At 42.4% G+C, this 15,776-nt stretch overlaps 1 protein-coding gene across 2 annotated transcripts in view; it reads left to right on the top strand.

The window, feature by feature from the left end:
• The window catches only part of LIMK1 (LIM domain kinase 1), a 250,416-nt gene extending 236,641 nt beyond the window's left edge, over window positions 1-13,775 (top strand). For both annotated transcript variants that reach the window (XM_085649679.1, XM_085649680.1), the window contains 2 exons: window positions 8,588-8,745; window positions 9,185-13,775. In XM_085649679.1, coding sequence (XP_085505805.1) covers window positions 8,588-8,745; window positions 9,185-9,347 — 321 coding nt within the window. In that variant the 3' untranslated portion in view covers window positions 9,348-13,775. The remainder of the gene's footprint in view (window positions 1-8,587; window positions 8,746-9,184) is intronic.
• The last annotated feature ends 2,001 nt before the right edge of the window (window positions 13,776-15,776 follow it).

The following is a 15,776-nucleotide window of genomic DNA, read 5'->3' as shown; positions in this document are numbered from 1 at the left end:
CATTAAAGAAGCCAGACGCCCTACTACTAGAGCTTGCTATGCTGCAAAATGGAAAGATTTGCCATTTACTGCACCAACAACCATATTGATGCACTGGATGCCTCCATCCAGAATATCATTTGCTACCTGCTGCACTTGCAAAGATGTAATCTAGCATACTCATCCATACGTTTACATCTAGCAGCACTTGCTGCTTACCTGCAGAACAGACAACATCTGTCACTTTTTAGAGTCCCTGCAATTAAGGCCTTCATGGAGGGCCTGAAACGAACCATTCCTCCTAGGTTACCAACCTCTCCAGTGTGGAATCTAAATATTGTTCTTATCAGGCTCTTGGGACCCCCATTTAAACCTTTACATAAATGCGAACTGCAGTTCCTCACATGGAAAGTAGCTTTCCTTATTGCCATCACCTCTTTTAGAAGAGTAAGTGAGATCCAGGCTTTAACCATACAAGAACCATTCTTACAATTACATTGTAACAAGGTGGTTCTCAGGACAAACCCAGAATTCCTTCCTAATTCATTTCTCCATTTTATCTTAACCAATCAGTAGAGTTACCAGTGTTTTTTCCAAACCCGGACTTTGTAGCGGAAAGAGCTCTACACACCCTAGATGTAGAAAGAGCCCTGCTTTATTACATTGACCGAAGCAAATCCTTTAGCAAAACAAAGCAACTGTTCGTAGCTTTCTCCCCACCGCATAAGGGTAATTCCATCTCCAAAGCTACGATTGCAAGGATCGTCAAATGTATCCAAATATGCTACCAGAAAGCGAAACGCACATTGACAATTCCCCCTAGGGCGCATTCCACACGCAAACTAGGGGCCTCTATGGCATTCTTAGGGAACATTCCCCTAGAAGACATTTGTAAGGCAGCAACATGGTCTACAACACACACCTTCACTAAACACTATTGTGTTGACGTGCAAGCCAAGCAGCAAGCTTCTGTGGGCCAAGCTGTTCTTAAAACTCTCTTTCAAACTACTGCAACCGATACAGGTGACCACCGCTAGGGGAGATACTGCTGTAAAGTCTATGCAAGTGTGTGATCTGCAGCTCATATGCCTCGAACGGAAAATGCTACTTACTAGTATGCATCTGTTCTTGGTATGTAGAACTGCAGATCTTCACACGCCCACCTACCTCCCCGGAACCTGTATCATTTCCAGTTCTATCTTACTTAGATATACACACATGAACATCTTTTTCTTTCTACTAACTCCATCCTTTCCCATCATGGCGAAAAACAATCTAAGGATGGAGTCGATGCCCATGCGCACTATCGTCCAAGGGAGGAGTCCCCTATCTCGTGACTACAAAGACGTCTTCCAAGACAACAACACCATGCAAGCATCCGAGCCCAACACCAGATGGCGATCTAATGCAAGTGAGGATCTGCAGCTCTACATGCCAAGAACAGATGCATACTGGTAAGTAGCTTTTTCCTTTTACATGTACAAATGCCCAATTTGTGATCCGGTAACTTATTACTGAATCGCAAAATAGGTTTGCGATTCGGTATTAGGAAGGGGCGTGTTTAGGGCACCCCTTCCTAATAGCGATTCGCAGTGGTATGTGTAAATGTTTTGCGGCTGATATGTAGTCTCATTTTACCGTCAGCTCCGAGTTGGTGGTAACACGTTCACAAATGGTAAGGGGTCCCCATTACTATTTTTGCAATCCCCCCAAAATCGTGAAATCAGCTGACTAGCGCAATGGGCGCAGTATTTACTATTGTGGCCGCAACAAAATGTCTCCTGGGAGACAGCAAAAAAATGTTGCCGCCTTATTGGCTGTACGTGTAAATGTCACTACGTACCACGGTAAAGCCGTAAAATAGCTCCTCCTTCCTGCAGCATTATAGCTGGCATTCTGTGTCTGAATTTGCTGCTCAAGATCTAAGCCATTAAGCCATGTGGCTCTGATATGCAAATGCACTCCTTTCCTTTAGCGCCAGAGTAGGGGCGCTGGCGCCCCTCTCAGGTTGGTCCCATGTGGACAGGACTTTCACTATGATGATGCCAGAGGGAGTGTCTGTCGGCTCAGGCAGGATGTTATCAATTACAATTTTCTGCTGGCCTGGGCCCCCAGGAATTGCGGCCGACAGTCGTCACTGGGTTTAAATTATAGGAGGAAGGGCAAGACGTGACTGTCCTCGCTGACCTGGACATGTACTGTTGCCCTGCTGTGTGTGTGAGGGGGATGGGGGCAGGGACACTGGGGTTTGTTTCCGGTCATGGTGAGTCTGAGAGCAGATGCGGAGTGTCTTTAAAAGGCACACGGCACGGCTCTTAAGACTGCGGTGCCACCATGATGAGCTCCTCTCACCGTGATAGACTTCAGTCAGATCGTCAAACGCGGTCTACAACCGATGAGTGTGACTCCAGACACTTGAGCTACAGAAACAGCGGCAGCCCGAGGCAGCAGCCTTTATTTTCCCAGCTGCAGTACTGTTGTGACTCAGAGACTTTTGGTAAGTTAGTCAAAAATTATCGCTGATGATTAGAATGTTCCTGCTCAGGTTGGAGTTTTGTCTGCTAGCATTTTGACTCGCCATGTATTAGCGCAGAGGGTTCATATCCCTTGTACGTTTAACACGTTGCACGCATATTCGCAAAACCATATTTTTTTTTAGGATAGCTGTAAGTTATTGCTTTTCTCACAGATGTCTCACTTGTGGAACTTCTGCGGCACAGTACAGAATTCCTTTTGTGTCCAGAAGTTTTCGTGCAACAATAAAAATGTCAAGTTAATTCTGCTGAATAATGTTCCTGCTGTTGCGAGATCAGGGTTTTGGCTAGTGGAAGTTTTCACTTATGATAATTTAACGCAGAAGATTAATATTCCTGCTGCAAAGAACGTGACTCGGGTTACAAGGGCCCTTGGCTAGAGCCCTTCCATTTCTGGTACTTTGCTGCAATTTCAAGATATTCTTAGAGTTTCCAATTAATCAGATGAGCGTAATTTCTGATACTTATCTGTTTTTCTGGACTTCCCTTGACTTCATTGTTTGATTTTGTTTGGGAGAAAGTGTCACTCATAGTCGTCGGATGTCACTCATAATTAAATTAGGAAAATGTCACACAATAGCAATCTGAAATGTTAGCAGCTATGTGCCTCATATCAGCACTTCAGAACTGCTGGAAATGTTTAAGGCCCCTTTTAGACCATTGGGTTTCAGAAAAGAGGATAGTTTTTCAAATGAATTTCTTATTTTTTTTCCACTCAAAATAAAGTGCCACTTAAATTGCAACACTTAATTCTCTGCAATACTTTCTAGTAACGCACTCTAGTAGCAAAGCAGGACTTCCTGTATGGGTCAAGGCCCCCTACTATCTTTTTCTTATCTGCTGTCAACTCCTTAGACATTGAATTGTAGCCCTTTTGCACTTCGTGAAGCCTACACACTCCTACAGTCCTTTGTCACATGCGCAGGCGTAAGGCCTTATATTTCCGAAGGGTGGTGTAAAACTGATTATTTATTCAGAGTTTTATATAGCGAGAACGTGACCCAAAGGGTATCCGAGCACCTACCAATTACATAGCAGCACATTTACAACACTACAAGAGAGAGGCATCAACATATCAAAAACAAATAGCTTGAATAGCCTAAGTTAAAAAAAAAAAAACTGTCACCAAGAGACATGTGGACAACAGTGTAGATAATAATAACAAGGTCCAGACAGGGTACTTAGAAACAATAAATGATATTGAGGACATCGTAGGTAAATAGATCAGAGTGATCTTTGCGTGAAAACTCCCAGCAAGATTGAAATTTCTGTTATGCTCCAAAACAAGGAACAATGTAGTTATGGTAGAACTAGATTCCATTACCAGGGACTAGGGGCAACCTTCGATAAAACGGGTGTCGAGGAAAGGTTCAGCCATCAGCTATGGTAGGAATTTGCTCATAAGGAAGAACTTAGCTTCCTTCTTAAAGGATGAAGTGGACTGAATTCTTCTAATGTAAGGAGGAAGCAAATTCCAGATTTGAGGGGCAGCTCCGGAGAAGGTCCTGTTAGAGGTTTTCTTCTTCTGGAAGATGGGCGGTTTCAGCACTCGGTCTCTGGTGCTCCAAGATGGTCTGCCTCCCCTCGAAATCTCAAGTTTTGGAGGCAAGATACATCGGCGTTTTGTGGCGGAGTGCTTTGTGTGTGATACATGCCAGTTTGAGTTGAATTCTGGCTTCAAATGTTAGCCAGTTAAGAGCCTTCAAATGAGGAGAGATGTGGTCAAATTGTTTAGATACTGTTAAGAGTCTTGCTGCAGCATTAAGACAGGTTTTTAGTGGGGCTGTAGAGATCTTGGGTAAGCCTGATAGAGTTGAGCAGCCATATTCAATCCTAGAAATGAGTAAGGCATGTACTGCAATTTTAAGGTCTGTAGCTGAAATGAATAGTTTCAGTTTCCTTAGATAGCTCAAGTGAGAGCAGGGGCTTTTTGCCATCGAGTTGATGTGAGTTTGCATGTTTAGGTTCTTATCGAGTAATTCCAAGTGATTTGGGATGAGTCAACAAGGACAGGGGTACAATTTAGTGCCGTGATCGTCTTGGTCCAATCCTTAACATCAGAGGAGATTTTGGGAAATGAAAAGAAATTCAGTTTTTTGCGTATTAAGCTTAGGATAATTGCAGGTTAGCCACTGTAAGGGCAACTTTAAGGCATCATTCATTGACCGGATCTCCTCCAGTGATTAAATCTTCATATAAATCTGGGTATCATTAGTGTACATGTGGAAAGAAGTGTTAGAGTGCTGTAGAATTTCAGTTAGTGGTTCGACATAAAGGTTAAAAAGTGGATGGGATAATGCTAAGCCTTGCGGAACTCCAATCGAAATAGGGGAAGACGATGACTGATCATGGTTAACCACATATGGGTTCTGTTTTGCTAGAAAGTTTTAAACCAATCTAGTACTGTACCCGATAACCCCATTCCGTTTTCAAGCCAGGATATCAGTTTTTCATGGTTTACAGTGTCAAATGCAGATGACAATTCAAGAAGAACTAATAGATCGGTTTCGATTTTATCCAGTGTCTGTAGAGCATCGTCCACTATATTTGGAATTGCAGATTCAGTATTGTGACCTGGTCTAAACTCAGATTGACAGTCGTCAAGAAAATGGCATTTTACCATGCGTTGCCCCAACTGTCATTGCACACATCTTTCTAGTATTTTAGCTAAAAGAGGAATATTGGTCAGTGACCTAAAGTTATTTGGGTCGGCCGGATTTTCTGTTATTTGTAAGATTGGAAGGACTTGCTCAGTTTTGAGGCAGTCTGGTAAGGACCCTTGAGACAAGGAAGCATTGATTATGTTAGTCCAAATGGGGACGATACACTAGTAGAGTAACGGAAGGCATTTAGAGGGGAGAGGATCATTGTAGTAATTATTTGGATATATAGCCGAAAGGGTTCTAGCAATGTCATTGGGGTCATATAACTAGAAATCCGACCAGTGTGCTTTATTTTTAGGCTTTGCCAATGGGGAGTGTAGTGGTCCAGGTTGGAATACACTTGGGTTAGTGAGTAAATCAGCGACAGTCAAGAGCTCACTTTCCAAGGAGTTGGCTTTGGATGTAAAAAAGGTGGAGAATTCCTTGTAGCTTAGATGGGCTCTTGTTGATTCAGGTGAGGTTTTGGCTAGTCTGTTAGATTGTTGTTTTATCCATTCAAAGAGTTTACGCTGTCTTCTTTTATCTGAGAATGCTTTTGTTGTAAGCGATTCTAGTCTTTCTTAGTAGCTGTAACTGGGAAGATGAGGGGTGGTGTCTCCATTTCCTTTCAGCGAGTCTCCGGTTTCACTTTTCGTCGTTTAGAGATCCATCGAACCGAGGATTTTTATCTTTATCCTGAGATCTTTTCAATTTTAGAGGAGCAATCAAATCAATTATGTTCGTCATTGTAGAGTTCTAGTGATCAGTAAGATCATTCACATTACCCAAATTGATCAGAGGGTGTAGCTCCCTCTCACAGCATCCAACTAGATTCTCATTGTTTACACTTTTGGTGTCCATTACCTAGTGTTTGATTTTGACAGGTTGCAAGGTTTTTTTCTTTTTTAGGAACGGTATTTGGAAGGGTATGATGTGGTGGTCCGACCAATCACCAGGATCAATTGAGTTTATTCTAACAACATTGTCTTTGGAGATGATCCAGTCTAAAGTAGCACCTTTTACATGAGTTGGGATAGAGCAAGGTTGTGTAAAGCATAGGTCTTCCAAGAAATCTTTAAGGACATTGATTAGATTGTCATCAAACTCATCCCAATGTAAGTTGAAATCACCAAGGAAAATATTATTAGAAGGACGGGATGAATTAGCTGTAATGGTCTCCATTAAATGGTCCATGAACTGAGAAATAGTGCAAGCAGTGTTTAAGTTAGCAGTGTTAGTAATATATTGTGTTGCCGTTGCTTTGCGATATACCCATGGTTCATGCCAACTATAAGGCAGTATCTGTGTGGCTAATGGCTGTCCTTCCAAAACGTAAAAGGCAGCCATGTAGTTTTTTTTGCACAGTTCACTGCGTTCTGGGTTAGGCCCTTATATATAGGTAAGCATTAGGTTTTATTGTTGTTCCCTGTCTGTTAACGCTTTAGGAAAGTGATAATAGTTAGAGAAATCTATTTATAATTTTCTATAATTTCTCCAGGAGTTTAGGGAGAACTGCACATAAAAAAATTAAAAAAATAAGAAGTCAGTAGTTATGTAATTTGTAAGTATTACTGCGGGAAGCCGTAGACTTTTTTTTAGAAGATATAAATATGTTCAGAATTGAAAATACACTGTAGTACACTACGTAAGGTATAGTGTTGTACAGTGCATTTCAAATTTATTAAGAAATTAAGATTTTTTTTAAGTGCTGCGGTACTTCCTAGGAAGTACTGCGGTACTCCATACATTTAAAAAATATATATATTGATACTTAAATATTTTATAAATGTTTTTACCTCCCGATTACCACTTTAATAAAGTGGTAATAGATAGGAGAAAAATATCAAACCTGGGGGCATATGTATCAAACGATTTTGTATTCGCAAACGCTGCGAATCGCAAAAAAAGCGTTTGCGAATACAAAATCGCAAAATGAGATGTATGAGGCATTTCAGCAGCGCATTCTTAAGGAATCGCTAATTTTGCGATTTCTTAAGTTTGCGTAAGCATTTAAGAAATCGCAATTTGCGATTCCTTAAATGCTATGTAACACGCACCCAAGTTGTGCGATTTCTCCTTAAGAAATCGCAAATTACCACCAACTTCAAGTTGGTGGTAATTTGCGATTTCTTTGAAAAATGCACTTTTTGGCATTTTTCAAAGTGCCATGTGGCGCACATACATGCCCTTAGGGCATGTATGTGCGCCATATGCGCACACATGCTGATTTCAGGGGTGCATCAGGGTGTCATCATGACACCCTTGCACCTTTGAAAATATTCTCAATTTGCGATAAGCAAATAGCGATTCGCAAATTGAGAAAGACTTCCCATTCATTGCTATGGGCCTCCTGGCCCATAGGAATGAATGGGAAGGTATTCCTTAAGTGCGATTTCGTAATTTGCTAATCGCAATTAAGGAATTTTAAGAATTCGCTAAATTTGTGCGAATTTGTAGATACATCCCGTTTTGCAATTCTCAAATAGCGATTCTCAAAAAATCGCTATTTGAGAATCGCAAATGGAGATGTTGATACATATGCCCCCTAATGATTACCTATATCTAAAGGCGTAACGCAGAACACAGCCAAAATTCACCTAAAACAACATGGCAGCCTTTAACTTTTGTAAGGGCAGTCATTAGCCAATCACATAATGCCTTGTCATTGATATGTACCGCAGTACTTCTGTGAAATACCGCAACATATCGTGAAAGTACAGTCACGACGGATGTCATGAAGTTAAAATGCCTTATAACAAATACTCACCCTACTTACATACAGTACTCAAAAGGATCATCCGCACACCATAATGTGTAATCCTGACGAATTTATGGAAATCCGACAGGGCGTTTGCCCGCTACGTGTGGGTACAAAGTCTATGGGAAAATAAATTGGTGCCCAGACGTGTCCCCCACCCTCCTTTTTTTCCCCTTTTATCTTTGCTTCCCCTTGACCAAACACCGCAAAACTTTCCATCCTCCACCAATTTAGAAAAAGCAAAGGGTCTGGAAAGCTTCGTGGTGATTCGTCGAATGGGCGCAGAGGTATTAATGGTGAAAAAGCTGAGGAATTTCTACCTCTGGGAACCCTAACTTAATTTGCTACTATATCACAGTATAGAAGGCCTACATCACTGTGCCATGAAGTCTATCCAATCTAAAGTAAACCATATTTACACACGATCTTTGTGCCAGCGTTTTATGAAAACACTTTGTATGAAGAGCCACTGTTCATAGGGAACACAACAAATTTAAAACGACTGAACATTTTAAAAAGCCAAACAAATTTGGTATTCACATTTATTTTATCATTCATTAACTTAAAACGTATTTGATACAAAGCATATTTTCAGTATTTTCTTTTATTTATATTTACTTTGTTGTTAAATTGAGCATGCCTTGGGTCATAATTCCTATCTCTTTATCCACCAGATCATTGGACGGGTAAGTGCTGATCCAGATTACCTGCCCAGGACCATGGACTTTGGCCTGAATGTACGAGGGTTCCTGGACCGCTTCTGTCCTCCGAGCTGTCCACCCAGCTTCTACCCTATTGCCGTCCTCTGTTGTGATCTGGACCCTGAAAAGCGGTGAGGAGCTGGCATACCTACTGTTTCTGTATTTTTCTCTTTCTTCACATGGATTCCAGTCCACACCTGTTGTTGCTCCTCGAGTTTTTACTGCCCTGAGGTTCGGCTATTTTCAGTGCTGTTTAAATTCGTACATTTTGGCAAACAGCAAAGATTTACGAAGGAAACATCACACAAGTGCTGAGTCGGTGCATGCACGCTTTTATACTTGCTAAAAATGTTCGCGAACATAGATCGTCGTGAACGTTAGTAGTCCGACTGACTACTATAGCCTGGCGCTCAGACCACTGTAGTGTGTTGCTCGGACCTCTGTAGCAGGTTATGCAGTCTCGGTCTTCTTTGTGTAGCGTATGGTTTGTTTGTAGTATAGATGTTTTGTTTAGAGCATGTTTAATATTTCTTTCCAAGCTCTGTTATCATTCTTCTTTCTCTCTCCTAGACCTTCCTTTGTAACCCTGGAGCGATGGCTTGAAAACCTCCTCATGCACTTGGAGATTAACCTCCCGCTCGGCTCCCAGCTGGAGCAGCTGGCAAGGCAATTTTGGGAAACACATAAGCGTGGTGAGAGTGACCTTGCTGTGCATCCTGAAGTTCCTGACTGAAGAAGCGAGGGACACTGAAGTCGAAGAATGGAGAAGCTCGGGGAGCAAGAGAAATAGACAATGGAAAGAGAGCACTCGAGAGCCTGGGCACAAACACTTTAGCATCCATCGGCCCCTTGATCTCTGCTAATCTCACAGACTGCCCTCACTCCCTGTTCTGCGCGATGGATGAAGACCACCTTCCTTGCACGTGATCTCTGAAAACTCACTTCAACCTTACCAGGGTCTGGGGACCTTCACCAGCAGAGGTCAGACACAGCCAACACCAGGAATCCTACCCAAAACCTTTGTCCAGATTGGGCAACCACATTTCAAAAGGTGTTTTGAGACTTTGAAGGAGAATGCTTGTGAAAGGGAAATGCTTGTGGTAAACTTAGATCAGTGCATTACAATCAGGCTAGGTGCCACGTATGGGCCTCTCTTCAAACCCTGCATACAGGGGATGGCAGCCTCCTGGTGTCAATGGACAAGTGTCTTTTATTTTTCAAAGCAAACAGGGTGATACCAGTCTCAAAAATCGCTTGTAAGCTCCTTCTAATTTTCTGCAGTACCTCGAGAGTTTAACATACTCCACATTCAATGTCTCTTTTGGGTTACAGACCCCTCAGAGATGCGGTAGTGAGAACCGCCAACGTTCAAGGACCCAAGCACTCCAGTGTGAGGAACAGTCTTCCAGTCATTTAATGGGGGGGCTAGCCCAGAATTGTCCTTTCTAGAATAGAGGAGAAGCAACAGTTTCCCTTCCTGGACCCCTAGACCCCCAGAGGGAAGGATGTCTCCTTACAAAGTGGGGAAGATCTTGCCTTTGACACCTCTGTGCTAAGAGTTGTGAGGTTCTTGAGGGAAAATATGTTGACTGGTCCATGTGATTCAAGTCCATAACCTCTGTGCCTCTTGCCTGTGAAGAAGCCTCATGTAACTGAGCAGGGCAACCTGCCCCTAGCCACGCTAATGTCCTATACCAGACTGGATGAGGGAACCCTACCTTGCTCACCCTTGGGCTGTACAGTCCCATGATGAGAGTTATAGTCCTGGCAAATCCCTAGAGCTGGATGTGCAATCAAGTACATGCAAGGCTTGGCCTCAGCACAGAGCCGCACCACTATGTCACAGATCGAACCAAGTTTGCATCTCATTTCCATTGGTCGTCTCATTTCTGAGATAGCAGGTATAGCCATTCAGTAATGTTTCACGGGGCACCAAAGGTGAGATGGCTTGCTACCTACCCGACTCCCACTCTCCCACCAAAGGAAAACATCTCATAACTTAGTGAAGAGTCTGGCCCTAGGAGCTCCAAAATGGGTCATCTCATCACATAACATTTCAGAATCCCCTCGCAGACCTACTTGGGACTCCTCATCGAAAAACACATCAGGAAATTCACCCCTTAAATCCTAGGATGAAATATTCCATCAAGTGGTGAGCGTTAAACTGGTGTGAGGCCCTTTGGGATCTAATGTTCCATTACTTGGTAAGTAGGACTGGCCAGGAGAGTAGAAGTGATGGAATATCCCAAGACATGGCATATGTGGAGCTGGACGGGTCCCCTGGGAAGAACATTAAAGTAAAGCGATTCTTGCGTGCCCTGGGACTGTATGGCTGTCCACACACTACATCTTCACCTGGAGTCCCAGGATTGGTCGCTTGGGTGCCTCTTTGTGATCAGTTTCCTGTCTCCTCTCTGGGCCACATTAGCCAAAGAGAGAGTCCTGCCGACATTGTGGAGACTCCAAACCTGTCTCCTCCTCTGAAAATGTCTTGAGATATCAGTGAGAGCTTTCAAATACCAGGCCGTATGGTAGGCCGTTTAATTGGCAAACCAGTGAACCAAATGTCAATGTCATCAAACAAAGCAACATTCACGAATACCTGTTGCTGGTGATTATTAGAGATTAAGGCCGAGGTAGATATAAAAATGTTTTCTCTTCACTGGTTGGCCCCTTTAAGGACCCAGGGTGCTTCACCCCCAGTCACTGATTCAAATTGCAGGCATGCCCAACTACAGGGGACCCCTGGGAGCAGCATAGACCATCTGTGGAAATCTGGCAGCTTAAGGAAAGGTTACACTCTGGCAGCTTAAGGAAAGGGTACACTCTGGGTATACATCTCAGACTCTGCGGACAGCTCACACTGATGTTATATGTATCGTGTGTCTCACACATGTGTGCCCTGTGGTGGTACGCTTCTGTTTGTAAATATTTATGTGTACGTTTGGAGTGTGAAAAGTCGGCTATGAATGTCTTTACTTGTCGGTAAAAGCTTGTCTCTCCTGCCACTTCTAGCGCCAGAGGGCCTCCATGCCCTTGTTGCGAGGTGGCACTGGAGTCCAATACGACCAGACTGTCGCACAGGCAGAACGAGCAGATCCACAGTTCAAGCTCTGTACTGGCAAATCAAATGGATCCCTTCAATAAAGAAGCCCTTCCTGTGACCTCACACATCAACACCCACAGCAGAAGCTCGTGGTGGCACCTCAAATACAAATACCTTGCTGCACAAGCTGTGTTGTCACCTTACTCACAGACACGTCACAGCCAATGTGCTAACACCTGACCCAGAAATTCCATGCACCATCAGAAAATGTACTGATACCTTACATTAGACTAACCTGCTGCACAAGCCCACGCACTTGTACCTTAAATGCAAATGCGATGCAGCTCGTGCTGTCATGTGTCTCCCTAGCAGCAGAGGCTCTTGTAAACCCATATCTACAATTTTAGACCTGTGGAATATGTATGCATAGGTTGCATGCTTGCACATTGACAGTGCTAGTATGCTCATTTAAGGTGCATACATGACTTGCAAACAAACGCAGACCACTCCTGCGTAGCTGCCAACATTTAGAAGTATCTAAGAGGGACATTTGCAGACCAAAATCAAGCAGTTTTAATTTCCCCATTTAACGTGCATTGGGATAGATGACGTTTTTGGCAGGAGATTTAAATATATTAACATTTCAGCATCTCCCACCTATATCTGGTCTATTAGCATGCGTGTTGCAGTCTAAATAAAGTGCAGGCAGTGGCAACATAACCCCACTTGTGTACATGCTTGCCCTGTCATTCAACTGTAGCATATTAATTCAGACCATTCTACCCCCTATTTTGGAGAGCGAAATGAGACCTGACAAAACGTACGGTGGTTCCGAAAAGGTTTCTACCCAAAAAGTTATTTTAATTTTCATACTAATACCTGGATAACTTTATACCAGATTTTTTTGGATAAAAGCAATTCTTTGGTACCATAAAAACATACGCTGTTAGGGTTGTCATTTAATATTCAATTCTACGAGATGTAGTCTTGTTTCACTTTAATTGCACCAACTGGACTAAATTACCATATACTCCTGAAATAGTCCTTGCCAGAATACTATTGTGGGTGAGTTGTGCGCTACACATATACACATAACATTGCATAACTGGACTGGACACATGGTATTAGATCTAGCCTTGACTTATCTGGTCACCTTTACTTGTAATCTCAGACTTGTGCCGGTCATCCTCAGAACTTTTGAGTTTAAGGGAGTCTCAATCATAGAAATCATAAGAATTCTACTAAACTTTCCTCCTTTCGCTCAAGACAGCCAATTCTCGCACTCCTGGTTCTTTGACTTAAATGTCTTTGAAGCCAGGAGCAATTTTTTGCCAAACCATCTACTACCTACCATTTGTGGCTAGGACACCGCTTTGTAAATACATGTAGTAAATATAAAATAGATATTAGTTCTGGCCACGATTTGAGAGTACAGATAAGGTCAATGTGGCAAAAACATCAGAAAGATTTGTTGAGTCCTCTTGCCATGAGCAGGAGGAGCAACACTGTTTTTAGGAGAGAGTAAGTCAAAACATCATATATTTTAAACAAGAACTGGAAATAAATAAGAGTATGCTAGAAAGATGAGGAAAGTTGATAAAAGTGCGCAAAGCTCCCACATTCTCCAAACCACTTGTCTGTGAAGGTGCATTTTCTGATCAGCCACTCTTGGGGGTCAGCTGGGAGTCCTATAAGGGGGTTGTTTGCAGCAACGTTTTGCCTGTGCCACAGGCAGCCTGCACGCTTTTTCCATACACTGAAGCTCCTTGGAACTAAGAGGTGCCTTGCTTTTAACCTTGCACTGTGGGGACAAACACATGCTGATGGATTGGTTTCCTGCAGTGCAAGGGTTTTTCATAATCTCTTTATTTGGGTTATGTTTATGCAAAATGAAAGAGAAGAATACGTTATTTTTTCATGCCGCTCAGACAGCCGAAAGTTGCCATTTCGCTACTTGGCCTCCGTTCGTAATTACAGGAAGTTAATTCAAACTGTGAAGCGCTCTTAGCGCACTTTGACCTGGAAGTAACCACAATGATAATCAAGGGGCTGGGAAGGGTAACTTTTGTAATGTAATTTAAGTTCAGAGAAATAAATGCTACTTTTCCCAGCCTTCCTGACGTGTGGTGTCTGCTTTATCTGAGGGGGAAATATGGAACTATACATGCGCAAGGCCGGAGTGGTCAGAATACGTTGAATTCAGTCCTGTTCGACTTTTGTGTCTTAAATGTTAGTTGTTTTTGTCTGGTCAGAGGTTAGAATCCTATTTTGTAATCTTGTGTATTCCATTGTTTCCAGTGTGTAACTACTCCTAACAGAAGTGTAGGGTTGCCTTTTTCCATAACTGAGTTCTGATTCATTGAGGTACCATGCCATTCTATGTAATCCATCACATCAGATTGCTTTTATTGAATTTCTGAACACATTCCTGGGTTAGTTCTTGATATATGTTACATTCAAAATGAAATCATTACTTCACTTCTGCTTTTTCAAAACACAAGTTTATCCTTGGTACATTTCCAATACTATGCTTAGCTAACATGTTTCACGATTTATCCCACTTCTTTAGGGCTAAAGAATCTAGTTATACATAACATTTTGGAAAGTCAGTTACCAAAGTGTTTCATACATATTACTCAAAAAAATCAATACACCGTTATTCTATCGATCTCTTATTTTTGCGCACCAGTGATATATCCACACGCATTCACATCCAGGTCAAACTACACTATTTCCCCAGTATAGATAGATCGAAACTTGCTGTGCATATCACGCATACTCTTGGCTAAACACTCTTCGTGTTTATTCCCATGTGCACATTTCATATTGCCACTAAACTCTTTATGACCCAAGAATTACATTAACTTATTTTGTGTTGTCAGATTTAGAGCACCACAGCATTTACTTATACATAATCTTCTTTTGGTTGAACAATCATCAGCCGTTGAAGTACGATGTTGAAAAATACACAACTTATGTTCACCCAAGCTTGCGCTTACTACATTCGATCCAGAGTTTTTCCAAAGCACTTAATACTTGCCTTAAATGATCATGTTCTGTCTTTATTCTTATTGAAAACTTTTCAGGGCTGGTTGTTTACTTGTAATCCTGATCCTTGTCTTCTGCTGTCCGAGGTCCTGGTCTTCTGCTGTCCAAGGTAAGGTTTCCGAAAGCCACACTGGAATATGTGGTCGGCAAGTACCTTCAAGATGCTGTCACCTTCTCAGGTGGAAAAAGCTAAAGCTGTGAAACAACTCCTTGCTTGATGAAGGCTTTAAGGTTTGAAGGAATCCGGCAGTGGAATGCTACTGAAGCGAAGAACCCAGATCAGGAACATAGCAACGTTATGATGCTCTCTCCAACTACACTGAAACCCTTATATAGTAACAGATCAGGAGAATGAAATGACATTAAACACTACATGACAGGAAGCATAATGGATTGCAAAAATCAGGTAGGAACCAAGGAAGAATCAGCCATGATGGAAATGAAAAAAGAATGACGACCTGAACTAACTGAGGAGCAACTTTAAAAGGCAGCTGCTAACCCTTGCGCATGTAATTGCCATTTTGGTGTTGGATGAGCAGGGAGCAACAGCCAGGAACACAGAAACTTGGGAAAAGGCAGCCCCAGGTGAGCGAACCTCTGCCTTCAGCTGCAGGCTTCTTGCAGTGTTTTCTTAGCCCTGAGAATTGCAGGACCATACAAGGTACCGCAGTGCTCAAGCACCTAGGCAGCTGAGCCTTCATCTTGGATGTCTTTGGCACTTTCCATCCCTTTCAAAACACTCCCCATAATTCTCTGGAATACTGCTTCAACACTAACAAAGCAAACACCATTGTTTTAAACTATAAAGACCCTTCCAGTGCAACAAGTGCTGTGAGATGGTATGATTTTTCCTTTAACATTATACTTTAGCAAGGTCAGATGCTGAAAACGCCATTGCTCCGGATACTAGAAATGAATGTTATGGGAAGTAGGGCAAACTATCTATCCAAATAGTCTTTCTTGGACAGTGTAAGTCAATACTTAATCGTAACTCCGCAGATAACTTTAGGGGGAAAACCGTAGGTGATAATCAGCCTGACTTCTTGGTTCGATAATGTTCATCTTAAA

Source organism: Triturus cristatus, chromosome 3_2, assembly GCF_964204655.1.
Source record: "Triturus cristatus chromosome 3_2, aTriCri1.1, whole genome shotgun sequence".
NCBI lineage: Eukaryota > Metazoa > Chordata > Amphibia > Caudata > Salamandridae > Triturus > Triturus cristatus.
This window is presented reverse-complemented; position numbering and strand designations above follow the sequence as displayed.